General features: G+C 44.5%; 1 protein-coding gene across 2 annotated transcripts in view; it reads right to left on the bottom strand.

Moving 5' to 3' along the window:
* Positions 1-341: 341 nt before the first annotated feature.
* The window catches only part of arhgap46a (Rho GTPase activating protein 46a), a 29,965-nt gene continuing 9,225 nt past the window's right edge, over positions 342-21,081 (bottom strand). Inside the window, exons 2-10 of one of the 2 annotated variants that reach the window (XM_005746406.2) lie at positions 19,010-19,516; positions 9,449-10,886; positions 6,748-7,390; positions 6,397-6,489; positions 4,357-4,430; positions 3,886-4,085; positions 3,143-3,234; positions 2,880-3,049; positions 342-2,003 (exon numbers count right to left, since the gene is read on the bottom strand). In XM_005746406.2, the coding sequence (XP_005746463.1) occupies positions 1,809-2,003; positions 2,880-3,049; positions 3,143-3,234; positions 3,886-4,085; positions 4,357-4,430; positions 6,397-6,489; positions 6,748-7,390; positions 9,449-10,886; positions 19,010-19,516 (3,412 nt within the window). In that variant the 3' untranslated portion in view covers positions 342-1,808. Of the gene's footprint in view, positions 2,004-2,879; positions 3,050-3,142; positions 3,235-3,885; positions 4,086-4,356; positions 4,431-6,396; positions 6,490-6,723; positions 7,391-9,448; positions 10,887-19,009; positions 19,517-21,081 lie in introns of both variants that reach the window. The other variant, XM_013914217.1, reaches the window with a different exon arrangement.

Raw genomic sequence — 21,081 nt, forward strand, 5'->3', positions numbered from 1 at the left:
CACCCACATGGTGATAACGGCCCAAGAAAATATCACAGAGTCGTGACCCCTGTGAATGATTCATGGGACATTGTTAACAAACAACAAAAACATTCCTTTGAAAATGGTCAGGTAAAGGATTGGATTGAAAATTAGTGATTTATCATAACCTCTCAAGAAACCCTTTAATACAGGCTGAACTGTACAGTTTTAAGCCACTGCACAGAGGTATCAGAGGACTTTGTTACTTGGTGTTCTTCCACGCTTTTTTACAAACTATTATTACCAGAATAAAGGCAAACTGCCCCAAACCAAAAAAAATCAAAATACAAATAAATTGCACACACTAGGGAATCCAACAGTAATTTTGAACAAATCTTTATTCATGGACAATCATTCCTTATTACGATGAGAAAGTATGCCAACACACATACACGCATGTACAAGGAAAGTGGTTTGAATCATTCCTATGTTCGTAAGATGAGCGGTTACAGCAGAAAAATGATCAGTTAATTACAACACAAAAGTTTTTTTATTGCTCTTTTACAGCAACAGTTAAGCTCAACCATAACCCAGACCATTAGAATACACTTACAGGAAGTTACTACTATTTTACATGTAAAATATTTACATCGACAAAGCCTTAAAGAGGGGCACAAAAAAGCTCAGTTTACATTCTCATAGCACTTGACAGTTAAATCAATATTCAGCGAAGGAGGCTTGTGTTAGGTTAATCAAATTTTCAGTCTGTGAGAGAGAGAAAAAGAGAGGCCATGTACAGTTCTCACATCGAACACCCGTTTTATAGTAAGACCTGAGCCAAAAAAAAAAGCATAACATAGGGACCACAAACACAAGAGAACTTGATTCCAATTGAAATTTATCTTACAGATAATAGAGAGTGTATTATCAGTTGAATAACCAGACTCCCACGTTGTTACAGCGTGAGCTGTAATTAGAATTAACACTCCCGCCTGGCTTAGGCAATCGTTTGAATTTGGAAAAATCAAAGTAGTTCCATGTTTATTTGCTTAGAAAATTGCCACCATCCATTATCAAGAGCTTTCTGCACATCCCTCTAGTTTGTGCTTTGAAATGAAGCCTCTGTAGTCTATCAGAATAATTGCGGTGGAGTGGCTTTATATGCCTCGTAAAATTAAATACGAGGAGACCGGCTATCAGTACGACTACTCAAAACAGCACAGGCAAGCTTATTAACAAGACACCATTACAAGATCTCTTTTACGTTTCATATGTTCAATTTTCTGTACATAATAGAAGGCTGTGCCTTTTGTTCACACGCTGACAATCACACACGCACACACGCTTGAATAAAATCAACCAGAGGGGTGGGGAGAGGAGAAAAAAAAGGCAGAGCGTTAACACTGCTGCCTTGTGTTTTTTTTGTGCAAGTAAGGAATTTCTGAAACTAAGTTTGTACTTTGCACAGCCCAGTTGTCCCATGTAACTATAGTTCTACCAATTAGATAAGAAATAAAGGTAAACCTCTTCACATGCAGCGGTTAGAAAATACAGTCATTAAAGTGAACCACTTGTAAGCAGTCACTGTGGATTTTAGTATCAAAATCAGTGAATCCTAAGGTGGTGTGTTCGTCTTTCAGTAAGAAAGCAGGAGAGCACAAGGGCTCAAAGTCCCAGCTAAAGCGGTTTTCGCACTCCTTGTGTTGTAAGAAGTTTAATATCTCACCTCAACAGTTTCCAGTGCGGTCTGAACAGAGAGACAGTATTTTTGCATGCTTCTAATGTATAACTGGACAAGTTTGAGGGCTGATCAGCCCCTGAGGTGTACTCTCTGTGCTTTGCAACCTCTACACCACCCCTTCAATGAAACTGGTGTCCAGGTGAACGATGAGCATTCTCAGGAAGGACATCTCCTTGCGGGTGTTCTCGAAGATGATCCGTGGGTCGTCGGACTGGCATCGGAGGCAGTTGGGAGCCATCACCATGGCCAGGTTGTTCACATCCATCTTGGTAATTGCGACATTGGATGGCTGAGCGAATACCTGGAGATAAAAGTGAAGGAAGGAGAGGAAAAGCAATCAGGAGGTGTGTGAACTGTCTGAACTTAAACCTACAGTCACTTATGCATGAGTCATATTCAATTATTTAAAAAGGTCAAATGCTCAACAGTTTTATAATATAATTACTTTATAAATGAATCAATGAGATTTTTAAGAGTTTACCAACACTCTGTTTTGCTAACTGGTTATTCCAAAGTGGGTCTTTTTCTATTAGCCCTGTGATAGACTGGTGACCTGTTCAGGGTGTACCCTGCCTCTCGCCCTACAGCTGAGATAGGATTCAGCAACTTGTAAATGTGTAGCATTGAACTAAGAGGAATATTTGTTTTTAAATGTATGATCAAGGACAAGCAAACTTGATTAAGAATGTGTAATTCACTGTAAATAATAAAAAAGTTTACTATTAGGACAGTAAACAAACACTAGGTATGATTAACACTGTTCAAGAATTTATTCTTTTGTCTTGTTTTTTAATCTGGTGGACTACATTAAAAAGGTCTGCTCATGACAAAGTGCTCTGTAAGACGGCTCAATTAAGTCATCCTACACCTTTTAAGTCAATACTTTGTGTTCATTCTAGTTTTTGATTCATCATTGTTTTTGTTTTGTTCCTTTTACTTCTGCATTGCAGCTCTTTTTGAATGAGTGGTGCTTTCACTTACAGACAACTGTAACCACTCTTAAATGTTTATGTGACGTTTCCCCCCCGAGTTTTGTTATTAGTGTAAAGTTCAGTTTTAACTGATCTTTTGTTTTGAACAAAACATGTGTATATATAATCACAATGGTGTTGACTTATTACACCATGACTAAGGACCCTGCGTGACAAGATTATGAATCTGTCAGCTTATTGGTTACCTGCAGGAAGTGGATGAAGTAGCAGAGAACGAGCCGGTTGAGCTCAGGCAGAGATTGCACCACGGCAATGGCTGCCACTGGGTCATCGCAGTTAGTGACGCACTGCTTGTAGAAGTTCATGGGGATGAGGGGTTCTTCCAGCTCCCGATACCATAGCTTCATCAGAGAGGCTGAACGAGACATGACAAGAGATTTTATTTTAATAAAGAAAAACTTCAAGAAGAACACAATCAAATACTTCAAATTTAAAAATCAGTGCTCACCAGGAACATTGGGGTCAGAGAGGTTCTCTGGAATCCTCCACTGGTCTACTTGGAGCTTCAGTGCATTTACTTCATCAATATCTCCAGGAACCCTGTGGATAAAAAGCAACCCTACAGTTACAACCAACAGCCACAAGAGGGACCTCTACTTCTACTCTGCACATTCTTCATGCCTGGTGGCAAAACCCATTCCTCACGCACACCCAGTTGGCCTCAAATGTGGCCTGGTGACTCTTGCTTTGTTTGCTGTAGTTGCATGAAACAACACAAAAACAGAATAAGCAATATAACCAAACAACACCCTCCTCAGGAATTTCCCTATGTAGATGTTTCACAGAGAGAGATCTGCGTAAAGTATGTTTAGTAAAAAGCAAACGTTTTCTAAACAAGTCAAGATGCTACAGGATTGCATTTTGCTGGAGAAAACCCTACACAAACACTCGGCTGTGAAGCTCCCACGTGCTTGTAGGCTTAAGCTGTAATGTAAACACATATCATGAAGTATCAAATCAAAACAGTGCTTGTCCTGGGAGTGTTTTTTCTGCTGTCTGTTCTGTGTACTGTGCTCAAGGAGAGAGCGCTGAGAAATACGTGGCTAAAGGAGACCACACACATACGTTTAGATGCACTATACATACAACACAGTGTGCACATTGGTACATAAGATCCCCTTCTAATTTTCAACACTGCACAGTTGCTGCTCGAGTTGAGGCATGTCATTGACTGAGTTGGGTCTGTCTTACCTGAAGATGCCCTCTGTCTGAGCTCCGCCCAGAGCGAGAACGTACTGGGAAAGCTGAACCTGCACCCAGGGCAGTTTCCTGTCTGGGAAGAGTTCACTCTGCCGCTCCATCACCTCCTCCAGAGAACTGCCGAAAAGGGAGGGAGTGACAATAGCCCGTCTGCTGTGGTCGATCTCCTCCAAAGTGGGCTTACGTAGACCCTGGAGGGTGAGAAGGAAGCACAGGGGGAGGATTTACAACCTGGGTATATCAGGGGCCGTGATACTAATGATGGTTGTGTCTGCAGCTGTGCTACAATGACTGGGTCTGTGTTTATGTCTATACCTGTGACTGTAGGCATACCTGTAATTATGTTTCTCTCTGTGACGCTATCTAAGATGATTCACATCAGACCTTTAAAACTGATATGCCTGAACTTTTATCATGTGGAACTGAAACACCTTGATAGCTCTTTTTATTCTTCTAGCGTACCTTTTTGCCACCGGTGATTGCAACCTTCTGCAGCTTCCGGTGGCAGAACTTGGCATAGGTGCTGATGGGGAGGCCTGTGGGAGAAGGAACAATATGTAAACCCCTTAAGCGTCAGGCATTACTGAACACACAAAATAATAAATGATTGAAATTCTTTCCCAAGCTGTTTTTCCCCACTGATGTCACATAGAGTATCAAAGCAGGCACTGGTAATTGGAGAGACTTGTTGACAGTGTGATTCTGGCATATGGGGATTAAAGCAGGCCCGGCTAAACTGTCAGGCTGAGGGAAGATTTACTGCTGCTGAACAAAAGCTCAGAGTCAAGATCCAGCCCACACATCCAACGTTCAGGTGATTCATCAGCACACACAAGACATAAAGGCCTCTGGAGTGAATAAGAAGCACAGAGGCTTCCCGTATGCTACCTGCCCTAAAGCAGGGTCCAGATCTATTCTGGATGAGAAATGCCTAAAAGAAAAAGCTGATTCAAAAAGCACCTGATCTTCCTAGAAGTTTTCTACACCTAGAGTTCACGAAAGAATAGAGCGCTGATTGTTCAGTCATTTTTTCAGCTTATAAAAAAAAAATATCTACATATTTGTGTAGTGTGATAAATACTTAAACTCTGAAGCTCTAGTGCTGTATTCACACTTCGCTCTATCAAAAACCTTAATCAGGCCCAGACTGGACAAATTTACTGACAATAATTTAAAAAGTAACACTTTCCAGTGCATTCCCAAAAATCCCAAGAGTCTACAGATTTATAGCAAACAGGTGACTCCTATGCAAGTTTGCAACTTCTGCTAATCTGCCCACGTCTGACTATAATTATGTCTAATTAGCGAGATCATACCAATAATTTGCCCTTGATCTTGGCAAAGATTGGCTTTCCCCCCACCCCAAACAGTTCCCAACATTTACAGGAAGAAAAGCAAGAGTGTAGAGCCCCTGCACTGCAGTGAGAAGAAGGGGTTTAAACACTAGCGGTGGTCTATATTTACATCAGACTTGCTGGCATGAAAAACACAACACCCAGGCAACCAAAGCCCGGGAGAAATATGAGCTCATTAAGAGCTTGAGTGTACCGTACCAGGCTGAGAACGGCATGACACCTGTCTACACATAGACTGAAGGGAAACTTAACAACAACAAAAACAGAGTCATTAAAATAAAGAGAAGGCTTATGTCTCGTCTTCGTCATTATTTGCAAAATGCTCCTCCAAGTGCTGGCTGAAAACAGCCCTACTTCTGATCCCAAACGTGTAGATGTTTCCACACCTGCTGCTCACAGCTGCTTGTTGAGCTAGTCAAAACACAAAGTGCGTGTTCCAGCTCTGTAACCCGCCACACAAACAGCAGCTTTCTTCATACTGTTTTTCTGCTTGTTGGCGGTCATCGGGATTCTTTTTGGCCATTAGAGTTACTCAGCGAGGTTCAGTGGGCTTTCTCTTTGACCCATTAGTCAGCTTGAGGTTTTCCAGCGTAAAGCCCTGAGTCAGTGAAGTACAAAGCGTGTAGCCGCTGTTGTTGAAAAGATTGGGTTCCTCTCTGGTGACATCATCACCAGAGCTGGCAGTGTGGGTTGGTCTAATGAGGGCACGTGCAGATGAGTAGCTATCCACTTAAAAGGCCGTCTGACAAACAAGTGGCAGGGAGAGAGAGAGAGAGGCCGCTGATACGAATCACAGTGTGGCCAATTGTGTCCAGGGCCCCATGAAATTCTCATCCTACTGTTTTTCAGCTCAACTCTCTAAGAAGCCATTCATGGTGCCGGCAAGTACATCAGCATGTACTCGACCGACAAACTGCACAGTGCTGCATTTTCCATCCCACTCAGAGTGGTCACTCTGCAGGGACTGATATATTTGATTTGTAATGGCTTGCTCTGCTTGGACTCCAGACATGTTTTAAAGAGAGTAGAAAAACATCTTTAAACTTATTCCCCCGCCCTGTCCAAGAGATAACCATGACCAAATGGGAAAAACTGTTTCAAAAAGTAATATGTTGGACTGAAAGGGACATAAACAAAAAAAATGTACCTTCTTCCTCCTCTGAATTCTGTTTTCGCTTCTTTCTGGACTTTGAATTCTTCTTAAGCTTTAGTTCCTGTTGTTCCAGTATGAATTGGGTCACTACGAAACACACACACAATAGCAAAGGTCAAATAAATATCAGTTAGATAAAAACAGAGCCAGTAGTAAGATCACACCTCATCATACTACACTTGATCATTTGGACAAAACAGAAATATAATCCGAATGGGAAATAGAAGGGGAAGGAGGAACACATGAGAACTATTAAAAAAAAACAGGAACTACTTTAATCAGACAACACAGGGAGGTACAGAAGAAAGAAAGGTGACCCACCCTGCTGCTCAGTCTGAGACTCACATTTCTTGTCGTTGGTTGGCTCCGTGTGTCTCTGTATGTAGCCTTCCAGGTAACAGCGGAACTTTGGGGAGGGGGCAAAGAAGGCCAAGCTGACGGCCATCAGCTCCCAGCCTGCTGCCAAACTTCTGGGGCTGGAGTTGCCTGTGGTTTGCCTCACCAACTGCACGTACAGTTCGTCCCGCAGCCCCGGCATGTCCCAGCACTTGGTAATGATAAGCAGGGCGCAGTGACGGCGGTCGAGACGTGAGGGCCTGTCTCCCATGTAAGCTTGGACGAGCTTGAACATCTCGCAGGCCTCCTTCCTGACAGCGCGATTGCTGGTGATGAGCATGGGCTTTTTGATGGACCCGCGGTTCCAAGACAGCATGTTGGCGATGGAGACCCGGCGCCGGAAGAGTCCCTGGGTGTGCATGTTGAGATGCTTGCTGGCCCAGTCCTCCATGCCAATGTCAGGAGGTGGGGGCTGCCGCAGGGTGGCGTAGGATAGTTGGTAGGCAGACCCTCCTACTCTTCCACCCGCACCATCACCTCCTTCTGCGTTGTCGTGGTTGGTGGGGCGGTGGGGGCCCAGGGAAGCAGTCCGTCCATCCACCATGCCTTTCTTTCTGCTCTCCAACTGAGCCTGCAGCTCTAGGGTGCTGGCCTGCAGGGAGGACACGGGGTGGACATGGGACAGAGGAAGTAAAGGAGAGAGGATGTGAGGCAAGAGTGCAGCAAATATGCAAACTGTGTGCATGCAGCTGCAGCCTTTGAGAGGCAGGCTGCTTTCTGCCTACTATGCTCGGCTCTGCAGTGCTGGGACTCGAGGGGGGACTGTTGCAGGACTGGCACATTTATTCCCTAATGCCAGCAAAGAACTGAAACAGGAAGAAATCTCCACAAATCCTTATGAACCCTGTCCTGAACAGTAGGTGAGCACGTAGTGGCACCAAAAAACAAACAAAAAAAGAATCTTTTTTTTAACACTAACTGACTTACATCTATGTTCTGCACAAGACTTCCCTGTGATCCCTGAGGTTGAGTTCGTGGCCATGTAAATGTGAAAGGAGCACCTTGGCTCTCTTAATACAGGAATCCAGTAACCGACGCATATCCCCCAAACAGCCAAGAACAACACAAACCCTGAGCCAAAATCAAAGCTCAGATTTACTAATGGGACCTAAAAAGCATTGACATGTCTTTAACGAGACCCTGCGGTACTATGGAAGTGATGAGTGCCAGACAAGCTGGGTTTCAGATTTTTGTTTCTCAGTCAAATAAAGCAGGTCTGTGATTTGGCTTTAAAAGGAATCCACTACAGCTTTAAAATAGTACTAGATGAAATGAACAAATTGAATGCTTGATGAAGTAGAGAATACATTTTACTATGTAAAAGACTCATTTCAGTAAATTAAACTGTTTAGTTAACAGACGGATCAGTACAGGGAACAGTGGGAACAGAAAAGGATTGTTTCTGTAAAAATTGTTCCAGTGCATTCTTTGAAAAGAAAAGAACTCTAGCACTACATTTTCTAGAGTAGAGTTTTTGTAATTACACATAACCAGCTATAATCTATGAGTGACATAACAGCAGGTCTGAAGAACATTCCAGGACAGACTTAGGGGGCCTTGGCTGTTGTCAAGCAGACTATAGCTACAGTGGTACCAATAAGCCGTGGTACCAGTCCGCCTTGTAACTCCTTGCCAAACATGGGCCATATGGGCCACAGTGGCTCTCCTTCCTGACCAAGGGAAGCCATGTCCTGAATCTTTCTGGCCTGGCATGGGCCCCAGATGCCCAAGCACAGAGCTGGCATGTGAGTATACAGTACCTGCAGGGCAGGGCAGATGGACGGTGGTAAGAGGATGACAGCTATTGCTGGGATTGTGGCCATTATTGTCAGCGGTGCTCAGCCTGCTCACTGTCAAATGTCCTGGGGACATTTAGGCACTCAAGACTGGAATGTAAGAGGCATTACTCACAAAATCCTCTAATTTCTTCTCAAAGAAACGGATTAGGCCTATTGTTTTCATCCCAGACGCAACCGCTGCATCAAACATTAATCACTGTGGGTTGCAGAGGCGAACTTAAACGGCTTTATATAGAGATTTTAACATTTACGGATGCATGAGGTGTGTGCCTGTTGATTAGAAGAAGCAGACCTTGGAACTGGCTGCTATGCTACTTACATTAGTCCAAATAGAGGTCAGAAATTTGTTTTTCCATTTTCACAGCAATTTTTTTATGGATACCTTTTAATAAGCCATAAGACCTCATAATAAAAAAAAATACCAAATTATGTTTAAAAAATATATAACTGGACCTAATAGTAAAGAAGAATATTACTGCAAAATATTGTCTGTCACTCACAGCTCTCACAGAACATACAAACTTGATGATATAAAAGCAGCAGCTAAATATTCATTTGACAGTGAAACTGATTTATTTTTCCTCCTAAGATATTGATTCTCGACAAATATCAGTAACCAGCGCTCAAACTGAACAAAGCTGAATCCAAGCACACCTGCTGAGGAAAACAGACCACACAAAAACAGTTGATCTCTTAATCAAACAGCAAAGTATCAAAACACTGGATAAGAGCCCTTATCTTACAATCGTAAGTAGTTGTTTGTAACAAAATAAACTTTTTGCTGTTTGCGTCACTCATTCACCAACCCACCCACAGACCCACAAATACACACAGAAACATAAGGGGGTTACCTGGGAGGGTGGTCCTGGGGTCTCTGGTGACGACAGGCTGGCCTGGCTATTGACACTCAACTCCAAGGTATCCACCTTTTCATAAGTTCTTTTCTGCCTCCCTGGCATTTCCAGAGGAGTCAGGGCTGGGTTGTCACAGGTACTTGCCCCTTTCATTGTCCGGGGGCCTCCAGTGAGGTCTTCTCGAGATGCACACCTTCCTGCCGACCCCCGTCCCCCTCCTCCTCCTCCTCCGTACCACCTAAGTGAGTCTGCGGGGGAGCGTGTCCGAGCTACAACAACCCTCTCCCCCATCTCTGGATCCAGTCCTGCTCTCACCTCTCTCATTGTGTTGGAGCGACTTACCACCTCCCTCATTTCGGCCATCAACCTCTCATTGAGGGCGCACAGCTCCCCACTGCTGCCTACTGACCCTGGCCTACCTCCTGCACCACCACCGGCTCCCACCCTTCTCCTGCTCTTTCGCCTGAGACTCGGGGAGGGGCCAGTGGAGTAACCAGAGTCTTGATAGTTTGCTGTGGCCTGCGGGGTCGAGGAGGGGAAGTCCTGAGAGGCCTGGCTGCTCTGCCTGCTGTGCCGAGCCTCCATGGCACGCTGCACAGTGGCCTCCAGGACCCGCCAGCTTTGTTTCTTGTCCAGTGAACTTGGGCCTGGCGTTCCTGGTTCCCTGTCCCTTAACTGACCTCGACCCTGCTGTAAAGAGTGAGTGTGGGGATGTGGATACGGTTGAGGCTGCGTCAATACAGGGTCTTGCCTGGAGGTAGGTGAAGGGGAACGCGTGGGCACAGGAGAGCTGGATAGAAGCCCCTGTTTGGGGTCCACGTTGACCATGTGCTTGATACACTCCAGGCCAGCTGGGCTGTAGTCGGAAGCAGAAGGATTTCTCTTGTGTCTGGACCCTGGATGAGATGAAGCAGGTTGCTGGAGGAGTCTGGGTTTCTGGAGACTATGGGTAGGTGTCAAACGAGACAGAAGTTGTCCATTGTACAAGTGTGCCCCCTCCACCTCCATGTCTGTGGGGGGTTCATCATATATAGGGCACTCCGAAACTGGCTCATCATAGATTGGAGCAGTGCAGCCATAATGGGGAGAGACGGGGCGTGGTGTGCTCGTCTGTGACCTGTGAAGGAGTGGACTGGGATGGCTACTGTCTGACGTCACCAAACAAAAGCTGCCGTTGCTGGCTTTTCTCAGGTGATGGGCCTGACGTGTGTCACCTGTCATTTTGCCGGAAGGGGCTGTTTTATATCCCTGTGCAGAGCTGAACTGTCCGCCTTGGGCCTTGTTGCAGGAGGTGTGGAGGGTGAAGGTATTGGCTTTATTTTGCTGGAGGTTTTGCTGGATTGCTGGGTTGGGCTGGGTGCGGCTCATGCTGTTCACCTTCACCAACATGGCTGCCTTAGAACCAGGTGCTGGCTGCCATCTTTGAGAAGTATCCCTGAAAAGGGGAAAACATGCACACAATGAGATCAGACAAATAATCAAGTCTAAATATAAACCCAAACATCAAGAGGAAGTAAAAATCATGTAATCATATGTATGCAGTCATACAGCCACTGGCTAGGTTTCCTCTACTCTGAAATATTCACTGCTGACAGGGCTGGGGAAAAAAATCTGCAGCAATCCACACATTCTTCTCCAAACATTTCACTGACCTCCAAATACTTAACTCCATTTTTAGTCTGGCAGTCATAATAGCCATGCCAAAGCATGAGACAATAACTTTAGTGTGTGTTGTAGCTAAAGAGGCTAAAAATAATGACTCTCTGAACATATTTCACTGAAACACATCCATTCCTCCTCACGCTTGTCTCAGATGTCTGGAGAACATAGTAAGTTCAGCTATGTGTAATATTTGATATTTTTAAGTCTTGAAAAACATTTGAAACACTAGAATAGCAACTGTGACCATGGGAAAAGAGGTTGATCTGAGAAAAGTCAGGATTGCAGCAGTGGGCAGATGATATCTTGACTCGGGTTCAAAGTGCAACTTACTTGAAGTTGAACTTGGCTGAGAGGCCAGGCTAACTTATAAACCAATGACCCACTGCTAATCCCAGCAATGTAAAACAATCTGCCATCAATCTGGTCACACTGTTCTGGTCTGCTGCTGCCTCATAATCTTCCACAGTAATCAGGACTTTTCATTCCACAGTTGATCAGAAACTTGCCCTCTTAAACCAGTGAGCGTCTAAAGCCGGCACTGTTGCACATACATGCATGCTTGGACACAGACGGTGCCTGGTCCGAGGAAGTCATGTGTAGCAACACTAAACAAACAAGCTCAGAGTATCTTCTTGCTCAATCAATGTTCAAAGAGGTAAATAAGTTTAAAGGTAGGCAAAGAACACTTACCCTCCTTTCCTTTAATCACTATTTAAGATTCAGCGGGGTAATTGATTACATCAAAGCTAATCGCCTTATGTCCCGGTAAATCCAACACAAACGCAGATCAGTGGAGAGACAAAACCAATGTTCAATGGCTTCCCTTTTCCAAGTGTACTGGGACTCAGAAGAAAGTCTGGCTGTAACGGCAGGAAGAGGACGCAGAGGGAGGAGAGAAAGAGGCAGAGGGACCCCCCCCCCTCTCCACCCCACAACTCTGGAACAATACTTAAACGATTCCCCTGAGGTCCTCCAGCCAACGGCAAACTTCCTTTAGTTCTCCTCGCTACAGCTCAGTCCTCTCTCTCTTTAGACCCTGTGCCACCCTCCTCTATAGTGTGAGTCACACCATCTCAGCCTTTTGAATATAAACTTGTTTTCATCTTTGACCAGTCCCACAGACTCACCATGCGTGCAGAGCCTGTAAACAGCTGGGACTCAGCCACCTGGCCCCAGCACCAGAACACTGTCTGCCCCCCACGACCCAAGCACTGACGGAGGGAACGCCACAAGACCTCTGCCTTCCCAAAAACAATCGAGACCCTTTACAGCCTAAATAAAAGACTCACAGACAGACACGTGTGAAGACGAACTCTGATGGATGAGAATCACCCCACACCACCCAGTGGTGACAAGGTGACAGCTGTAAACATGTGAAATCCCTGTGTGTGCTCTTTGAAACAGCCCGTGTTTTCTCACTCTGGGGGAGGTGACACAAAAATGATTGCCACCTCAGTACGTGACACACAGGTGACGGTTTAGCACTGGTATGCTGTAGCAACACCTCTCACACATGAAACAGAGCTTTTATCACAACTGGTCTTCGTATATACACCAGTCTAAAACATTAATCCGTCTTCTGTATTCCTTCTGGGAGAGTCACAAACTTAATGAGGATTGACTCTGACATAGTAGTGACCACTACTTCCTGCCTGGGGAGGTTTGGAGAGAGGGTTTCTCCATATACAATACAAACAGGAAATGCCTAATGCAATGTTCACATGCTGTGCCAAAGGCCGGAAGAGGGCTTATAAAGACTTTCTAATACGTCTGACTTTATAGATGGAAACCAAATAATCTTTAGACCTAAGCAGCCCTGTACACTTTTCTTTATCTTCATGGTCAAAAGCCAACTTTACGTCAAATAAAATATTACCCTTTACTCCTGTGTCCACACATTCAATAAAACACAACAACCTCCGATTAATTCAGCAGCATCATTTCCCTTGTGGATTAAAACAACTGCTGACAGTTTGTAGAAGTGAACAACTGTCAAGATAAAAATAATAACAACAAAAATAAAAGCGAAACCTATCAGTTCTCTTGGCTAAGCTCTTCTTTCTTTTTTTATTTGCCTGCTATTGTTCCACCCAGGCTCAGAAAAGGTGTAGTACATGCATCGTGTGCTGCCCTGGCGCATTATGTTAGATGCCAACGGGGTTCGGTGCGACAACCATCAAGTTCGTGCGGAGGCTCAAACTCCAATAGAAAAGCTGTACAGTGCTTTCCATCTCTGTTTAAAACCCTTAATCTCATTACACAACTCCAGCATTTGCATATCAAAACAGCTCTAGTGAGCTAAAGTATGAATATGACATCTGAACCAAATGAAAGACAAACACAGTAAAATTGTGAGAAACTACAACAGTAACAGCTGGCTTAAATGGGAAGACTTTTGCTGGTGATGGCTGAGGGTTGAACAGACCAAGAGAGAATAGTGTGAGCATGTGTAAATGAGAAGGGGTGGGGATTAGTCGTGGGAGAGTGCAGCAAGGGAATGAGCGGGAAGGCTAGAATTCCTCAGGGCTCATTTAGGGGCCTTTGTGGCATTGTGGGGGAGCCTAACACAATGCATGGCTGTGCCATCGTCAGGGAAACGCCTCTGTCAACGACAGCCATTGAGATCAAGAAAGGGGAAGACAACGACCCATCTTCCACCTCTAGTCATTCGGGCTCTTACGTAACACTAAACAGGCCTGGACCTCATTTGAACAACAATCAAAGTTGTTTAAAAAGGGTGTGTTGCCTGCTGGTAGCCTGCTGGTCAGGTGTTTACTGAACATTAGCTGCAGGAGGGGATTATGCACAGCAATTTATCACAGTTGTTAGAAAGACATTATAATCATCATTGGGAGTGTAAGAGCTCTCTAGATTTATTAGAATCTACCAGTGTTTGCAAACAGGGAATTTCCATTTCAGCTACGTCATGGGCACAAAAGATAGCTGCATGCGACGCATGTTAACACATGAATAGCATACTGAATGCATTTGAAAGCCTTTCCATCAGTTAGCATGTGAGACTTACAAGAAGACAGAGATATGTAAAATAACACAAGGTTATTTTATTCTGCCTTTGTGAAAACAACTGCATAATCTGACCTGGGAAACAAATCAGCAAATTTGAATAAGTGTAAGCAGCTCTTTTGCCTCCCCCATATACACAGTCCAAGACACCACTGTCACGTTTCTGAATACTAACATTTGTCCCTGTGATCTTCTGTGCTGCTACGGGAACACGGCTGTCAGGAGATCCATTTCTCTTTTCTTTTAAACATAGACTAACAGTTGTTGGAAAAGCCATCAGCTGAGTCATTTTGCCGGATATGGATTTGGAAGTTCTTATATTCCTCCTGAGAATAGTGGGGGTCTGAAAAGCACGGGTTATTATTAACATTGGCTGGACAGGAAGAGGAAATGAGGTCGCACAGGCCAAGCTTCTGCTACACAAACACCTCGGAGCACAGACCAATGGGATCACTGCGATCTGCGTGGAGGAAGGAAACTAAAAAAGACAAAGATTCGCAGAGGACAATGCTGTATCCACTACGTCAGGGTTCAAAGCTCATTCTACGTCCCGCTTGTGAATAGCCCATCATATAAAAAAATAATTAAATTAACACACATGAAGAGCAAAGCTTTAAGCATTTCACTTCCTACAAGATACCTTGAGAGAGCCCAGTTGTCCTGAAACAGCTGAAGTGACACACGTCCCTACTATGAACCAAGACGCCTACCAGCTGTGTCCGTCTGTGGCTCTCGAAGCCTGAACTAATGGGGAGTGCCGGGATAGGTCAAAGGACAACCACTAGATTCGTTCTGAGGGGAAAGTGTAAGGCCAAACCCAAGTAAATTCCAGAGAGACTCGCCCCAGGAATTTGAAAGTATATCTGCGACTCCTTTTCTGAGGAGTCAAATTATAGCACAGCATGTATGACATTATTAAAACAGCTGCCTGTTCACACATCTAAACACACACACAGACCCTTTCATAGTCAGTCTCTAACAGTAAAAGATCAGAGTGATAAAATAAAGTACTATAGTGGAAACTCTTTAAGCAAAAAACCCAACAACCCATCTTTGATATTTCAAGTCATCTGAGAATCTGAGATAGTCAGAATTATGCCTCAAGCAGCTCACATGTGCTGCCTTGAGTTCTTCATGAAAACAGTCAAAATATACCATCACAGAACCTGAGAGGAAAGTTAACATTAAAAGGAAGGCTTCAATGATATCTCAAACACAGCAGGAGAGACTTTTGAATAAACTGTGTCAGCGAGACACACAAGACTAGCTCTGTGATTTAGTTCAAGAAAGCCATAAACGTATGGAAAACACAGAAGGAAACCGTAAGAGAACGAGCGTAGAATAAAACTAAACAAGCACCCTGTCGATGCTAACCAGACCAAAGTACAGGATTACAAGTTCAACCTTTTTCCCCACAGTATTACTTTTATGTAGATGTGGGAAAAAAAGAGAGAAAACCTTTATTGTTACAGGCAGACTTACAACACCATCTGCAAAAATCTTTTAAAAAAAAGAGCTTACCACACCACGAGTGTAGAGATGAAACAAGTCTGTCCAGTATGTATGTTGTGGCTACATCCTCACAGTGGCAGGAGATGAAAAGCATAAGGAGCTTCTGCTCTGGCAGTCAACAGGCACACAATGTGTGACTCATTAAAAAACTTAAAAACGTTATCGACCCTATAAGACGTCTCCTCATTTCCTAAATAAACCCACTGGTGATTTCTCCCACATGATTCACTGCCAGTGAGTCACAACTATATGAGGGGAAGCCGGTTGTGCTTTTAGCCTTTTTATGCTTTTGTTTTTGAGTGTGTGGTTAATTTTGAAAAAATCCCTTTCAACAAATTCCCAACACAAAGTGAAAGAGAAATTTAAAGAAAACGTTTCCAATTCTGTTTTTCACTTCTCGTCAGTTCATGGGGAATATTTTTAAAAGTTGGTCCCCTGGCTTCCTGAAAATAAATCAGACTACAAGAAACCCAACATCCCTTTAAGTAAAGTCAGTGCACACTCGTAAAAGCAGCTGTGCCGACTCCTCTTTGATGTGTAGAAGCTTTGGTATAAGCTTGAACATAACTGCGTACACTCTGGTACTCAGATAGAAAATGGCATTTTTCTGCATCTTCACAAATCCAAAGCAAGGAAAGGCGACTTTTAAGTGTCTAATGTCAACGTGACATGCTTTGACTGAATTGCTGGTGCACCGCTATATCATTACAGGGCTAAATGAGAGGGCACATTCAAGTTATTGGGCGTTCTTCTCTAGTCAGCATACCTACACTTCCAGCTCAGAGAAAGCGTTCAGTTGACTGAGGGGATAGCGGGGTTTTAAGAGAAAGCCTTTGTTCCTATTAGTGGTCTATTATACACCCCAGGGTGGCACGAGAGGCAAAAGAGTGCTGCGACCCTGATGTGAACCACCTCGGTTCATTTCTGGGTTGTCTGGCTGTCACGTGTCCTCTGCAGACTTATAACATCTTCCCAGCCTCAGCAGGTCTCCTCCATGGAGGGAGCCCACACACATACACTCAGGTCACACACACTTTCTAGAGTCAAATCTCCCACACATGTTACCTGGTTAATGACAGCACAGACCTGCACATGCATTAAACAGCTAAGTGAAATTCAAGACAGATGTTTTAAGCCATCTGGCATATGACACCTTTGTCTGCTGCATCATGAAAAAGATCAGTTAGTCACGCCTTCCTGGCCATAACTGAAAGTAGTTGGCATGTTTATCTCTGAAGAGCTCGGTACTTCCCAGATGAGCTCTAGACTAAAACACTTTTAAAAAAATTCCCATGACATGTGATAAGACTCGGCCAATGAGTAACAAATTGGGCACGCAGGTAGTTAGTTCATGTGCTTTCACTTCCTATGATCACAAACTAAGAAAAATACAGATATGAGCCACACAGTAAGGGGAAACTGCATCTATCAGGCTGGAATAATATTATAGTACAGGGTGTGTTGTTTGAAAACTTTGGAAACTATTTTGAACAGATTTATTAATAGCTTGAAACAAAAGCCCACCAGCAGTGGAAAAACTGGAACAGACCCATCTCTGCAATGTATAGCATTGTTTTCAAAGGTCAGAAGTGAATAAAAACCCTCTGAAAAAGAAGAAAACTATGATGCAAAAACAGACTTAACGCAATGAACGCAATGTCTTAGGAAAGTGACAAGTTGTGACAGGAAGGAGAATGGCAAGAAAGGGAGAAAAAAAAAGATGGGTGTTAGATAAACTAGCAAAGCTCAAACTTTGGGTTGCTCGTTTATGGTAAAAAAACAACATTCAGATTTGCTCAATATGTGCGCCAACATTTAAAACAATTACCAATCCCTTTCAGAGGTTCATACATTTAATGAGCTTAAAAACATTACTTTTAAGAGCTTATTTCCTCAAACTTGACAGAAAATTCATATGAAAATAAATGGAAAAAAGTTAAGAGACCAGCAGAGGAGATCTGTGATTGTGGACAGAAGCCACATTGTGAAAATAAATGTGGTACAATAATCACTTTATCTCAATTATCTTGTTTTCAAAATACTTGAAATCCAGGATAAAATTTCATGACATGACTCCAACCCAACTCAAACCACTGTGACTCCCCCAACTCTTCTCACACATTTCTTCCTGTCATTATTAATAAAGTGCACCGCTAATTGAAAACAAGCGTCTCTCCGAGTTTGTTTTTATCCATTTTGAGTTGTCACATTCTACCCTCTTTGTGTCTTTTGTCGTGGTTTCTCATTACCTGCTAAGAGACACAGGCTGGTGAGCACGTGATGGGCCATATGGCTAAGTAGGGTATCAATCCCCAGTGAGCTAAAGACTCCTGATCCTAACTCGGCTGAACACAGCTGGCCAGTGTTTTAAGAAAGACAGAAAGGGTTCTGGGAAAGGTTGAATCACTGGGGCAGAGTGGGACCCTGTGAGGAGTTTTAACACTGCCCACACACAAAAAACAACGGGGCCGCCAGCACTGCCGTTCAGCAGCAACGCTTAACTAATTAGTTTCCCCACCAGCTTTAATTACTCTTAAAGGGTCAAAGGAGCAAACTCCTGAAGGCAAAAGTGTGGCAGAAGCAAAGCCTAGAGCCACAGAAACCTGGCAGGGTCAACCTTGTTTACAAGCAGTTCGAATATAGTGGCTCTGCTTGTTATTAACCACAGACAACACTCTCTCACATGCCTCTCATGCATGCATGTAAGAGGCGTTACAGTCTATGATAACCAGGGGCTGAAATTTGTTTTAGGAAAATGAAATGAGGGCTGGGGCAGAGAGGAGCAGAGCGCAGTGGAGCAGGGTGGCGGTGAGCGCACAGAAGGACACTAAGATGGCCTCAGTGGCCATGTGCCAGGGGAAACAGAAGTGGCATGTGTGGAATCCAGCTTGGAGGGAAGAGACGGTGGTTTGGATGAGGCCACAAAGCAAAGCACATGATGGGGTCTCTGAATGACTTACTGTTAGGGCCCGTTCTGCACCAGTAACCCTAGCGTGAGGGGAAATGTCATGCTCTGTAATATAACTGACCATTTTCCCCATTTGGTAGCGATTTGCTGAAATGGCTGAGCATGGTTCACAGGCAATACTATGGAAACATGGGACATATGGAATGTTCAGATAAGTGAGAATGAAAACAAGAAAGCAGTTTGAGTCCAGCCCAAGTGGTCAACAGTCAAAATAATCCTGCAAGTTCTCATAGCATAACCGTTTGAAAGCCTTTACAATTGGGTATGGCACATGCACTGATGGCTATCACATTGCACCACTTTTCTCTAGGTAATATGAGCCGCTAATGATTAAGCACAATTCTCTTTCCAGACATGCTGTAGAAGGCTACTTAAGGTTTAGTCAGGCTTACCTCTGCGGGTCTTTACCACCATCTGTGCTGTGTTCGGTGCTGCTACCATCTCCCTGAGATCTGCTGTCTGCTGCCAGGTCCAGTTCAGGGTTGGCAGTTTCGTCGTTGGACTCCAAGGCTCGAGGGAGAGGGCTGTCCCTGTCCCGCTCAGGTAGAGGGGTGCAACGCCCCTGGCTCCCTACGCTGCTGACACTCCCTGAGGTCCCATGGTGGTGCCTATCCACACCCGCTCCAGGCTGCCTGGCCTCGCTGCATCGTTTCATGGCCTGCAGCTGGGAGAGGGGCACTATATCAGCTCCCTGGGGTCGATGCCAGACTGTGCGGCGTCCTGCGGAGTTGTAGTAGTAGAAGCGGCCACTGTGGGGGTCAAACAACTCCCACCACTGGTTGCCGTCTGCCTGGCGGACAGAAACACCAGGCGGAGGATCCCAGCCGCATTCGCCAGTGGTTAAATTCACATACATGCGCTCACCGGAGCGTGGCTCCAAGATCTCCACCCAATCACAGCTGAAAAGAAAAGAAACAAAAGCACAGAGAGAAAAGCTGTTATTAGATGCTTAAAATGGCAACAGATCACCTACAGGATATGAGGACATATTAGAGGCCACATGCCTGAGTACTAATCAACTCGACAAGCAGTAAACAACTCGCACTGTTTGACAGACGAGAGGCTCGAACCTGCCCACTTGTCCATATGGAGACTGTGTTAATGTCCCTGTTCCCTACATGCATCCATCTGTATGTGTGTGTTAGCGGTGATGTCATCTCTATGCAGTGGAGCGGCAAAAGCGATGGCGCAAATATGTATGTCCCGAGTAAGGAGACAGGTGGACATACTCAGTGAGGCACCAGGCACGGAGTCAGCAGGGCCCAAAGAGAACCATACGCTCCGAGTGCTACTAACGCAAAAACCACAAAGCTCAACTACAGTCACAGACTGACAACAGCCAGCTCAGCACAACACACGCAGACAACGAAAACAGAGGCAGTGCAGAGAAGAGGGAGGGGGCAGAGGCAGAGAGAGAGAGAATCAGAGTAAAAGACAGCCCTGTTTGCATAAAGTAATAAGGCAAAAGGGTACAGATTAAGAGGAAAACAGATTACATATGCAGAGACCCTGAACTGAATTTCAGTGAAATGACAGGACACTACGTTAACGAGTCGGACACTGAAATAGTATTAACATGCTACATTAAGGTTATGTGGTGTAGCTACAGTACCTACATAAAATCAGCGTCTATAAATAAGTCGGACCTTAGCTCGCTGTTTCTATATATCCAGGTCATGCAACTCTTTAGTGAGCTAGTTTATGTCTCCTTTGATCTAGTTCCCCACAGGAGACCTTAACTGTGTCAGCAAATCCATGTGGGAACAGGAACGCTACAAACAGCCACGAGGAGACCGTTACCAAGGTTCAGCATCACAGTAAACGTCTAGACGAGAGCCAAAGGAAGGACTCAAAATAAACTCACAAGGCGCCTTTTTCTTCTTGTACTGAGCACTTGAGGGTCCTGGCAAGGTTAGGTCTTTTCTATTCTTTAGTGTCCCACCTAACACTAGTCTAGTATCTTTGAGAGCAAAGTATCAGTTGGGGAGGAATTAGTGTCACAACAATCTGGTAGAGGCTTGGATATTTTCCCAGCTTTCTTGGGATAGAAAAGCTTTTCTTCTCCCTGTCACGGTTGTTAGAGGTACGACTCCACCATCCAGGCTACCTGGGATGATCAGAGCAGGCAAGAAGCTTAGCAGGGATAAGACTGCCTACAATGTTCACCAAATATCCACATTTGCTTCAAGGCGCCTGCCAAAACAACCCTGTGTGCAACCCTGTCTCAGAAACAGAGACAGAGGAGCACGGTGCCAGGCAGCTCTGCCACATTTACAATGTCACCCAGTTGGCCGAAACTCACTGGGACGAACAGCTGTTCCCTGTTAACACTGATGTACCTGTTCATCAAGCATAACGTATCAATCACTCTCTTATGTGCTGCCAGAAGGAGCCACAGGCTCTTCATATCTAGATTTAACAACCAGGTAAACATAGAAAGGGCATGGAGAGACTATAGGAGCCT

The sequence above is a fragment of the Pundamilia nyererei genome, unplaced genomic scaffold, assembly GCF_000239375.1.
Source record: "Pundamilia nyererei isolate P.nyererei 1_Seehausen unplaced genomic scaffold, PunNye1.0 scaffold00178, whole genome shotgun sequence".
Classification (NCBI taxonomy): Eukaryota; Metazoa; Chordata; class Actinopteri; order Cichliformes; family Cichlidae; genus Pundamilia; species Pundamilia nyererei.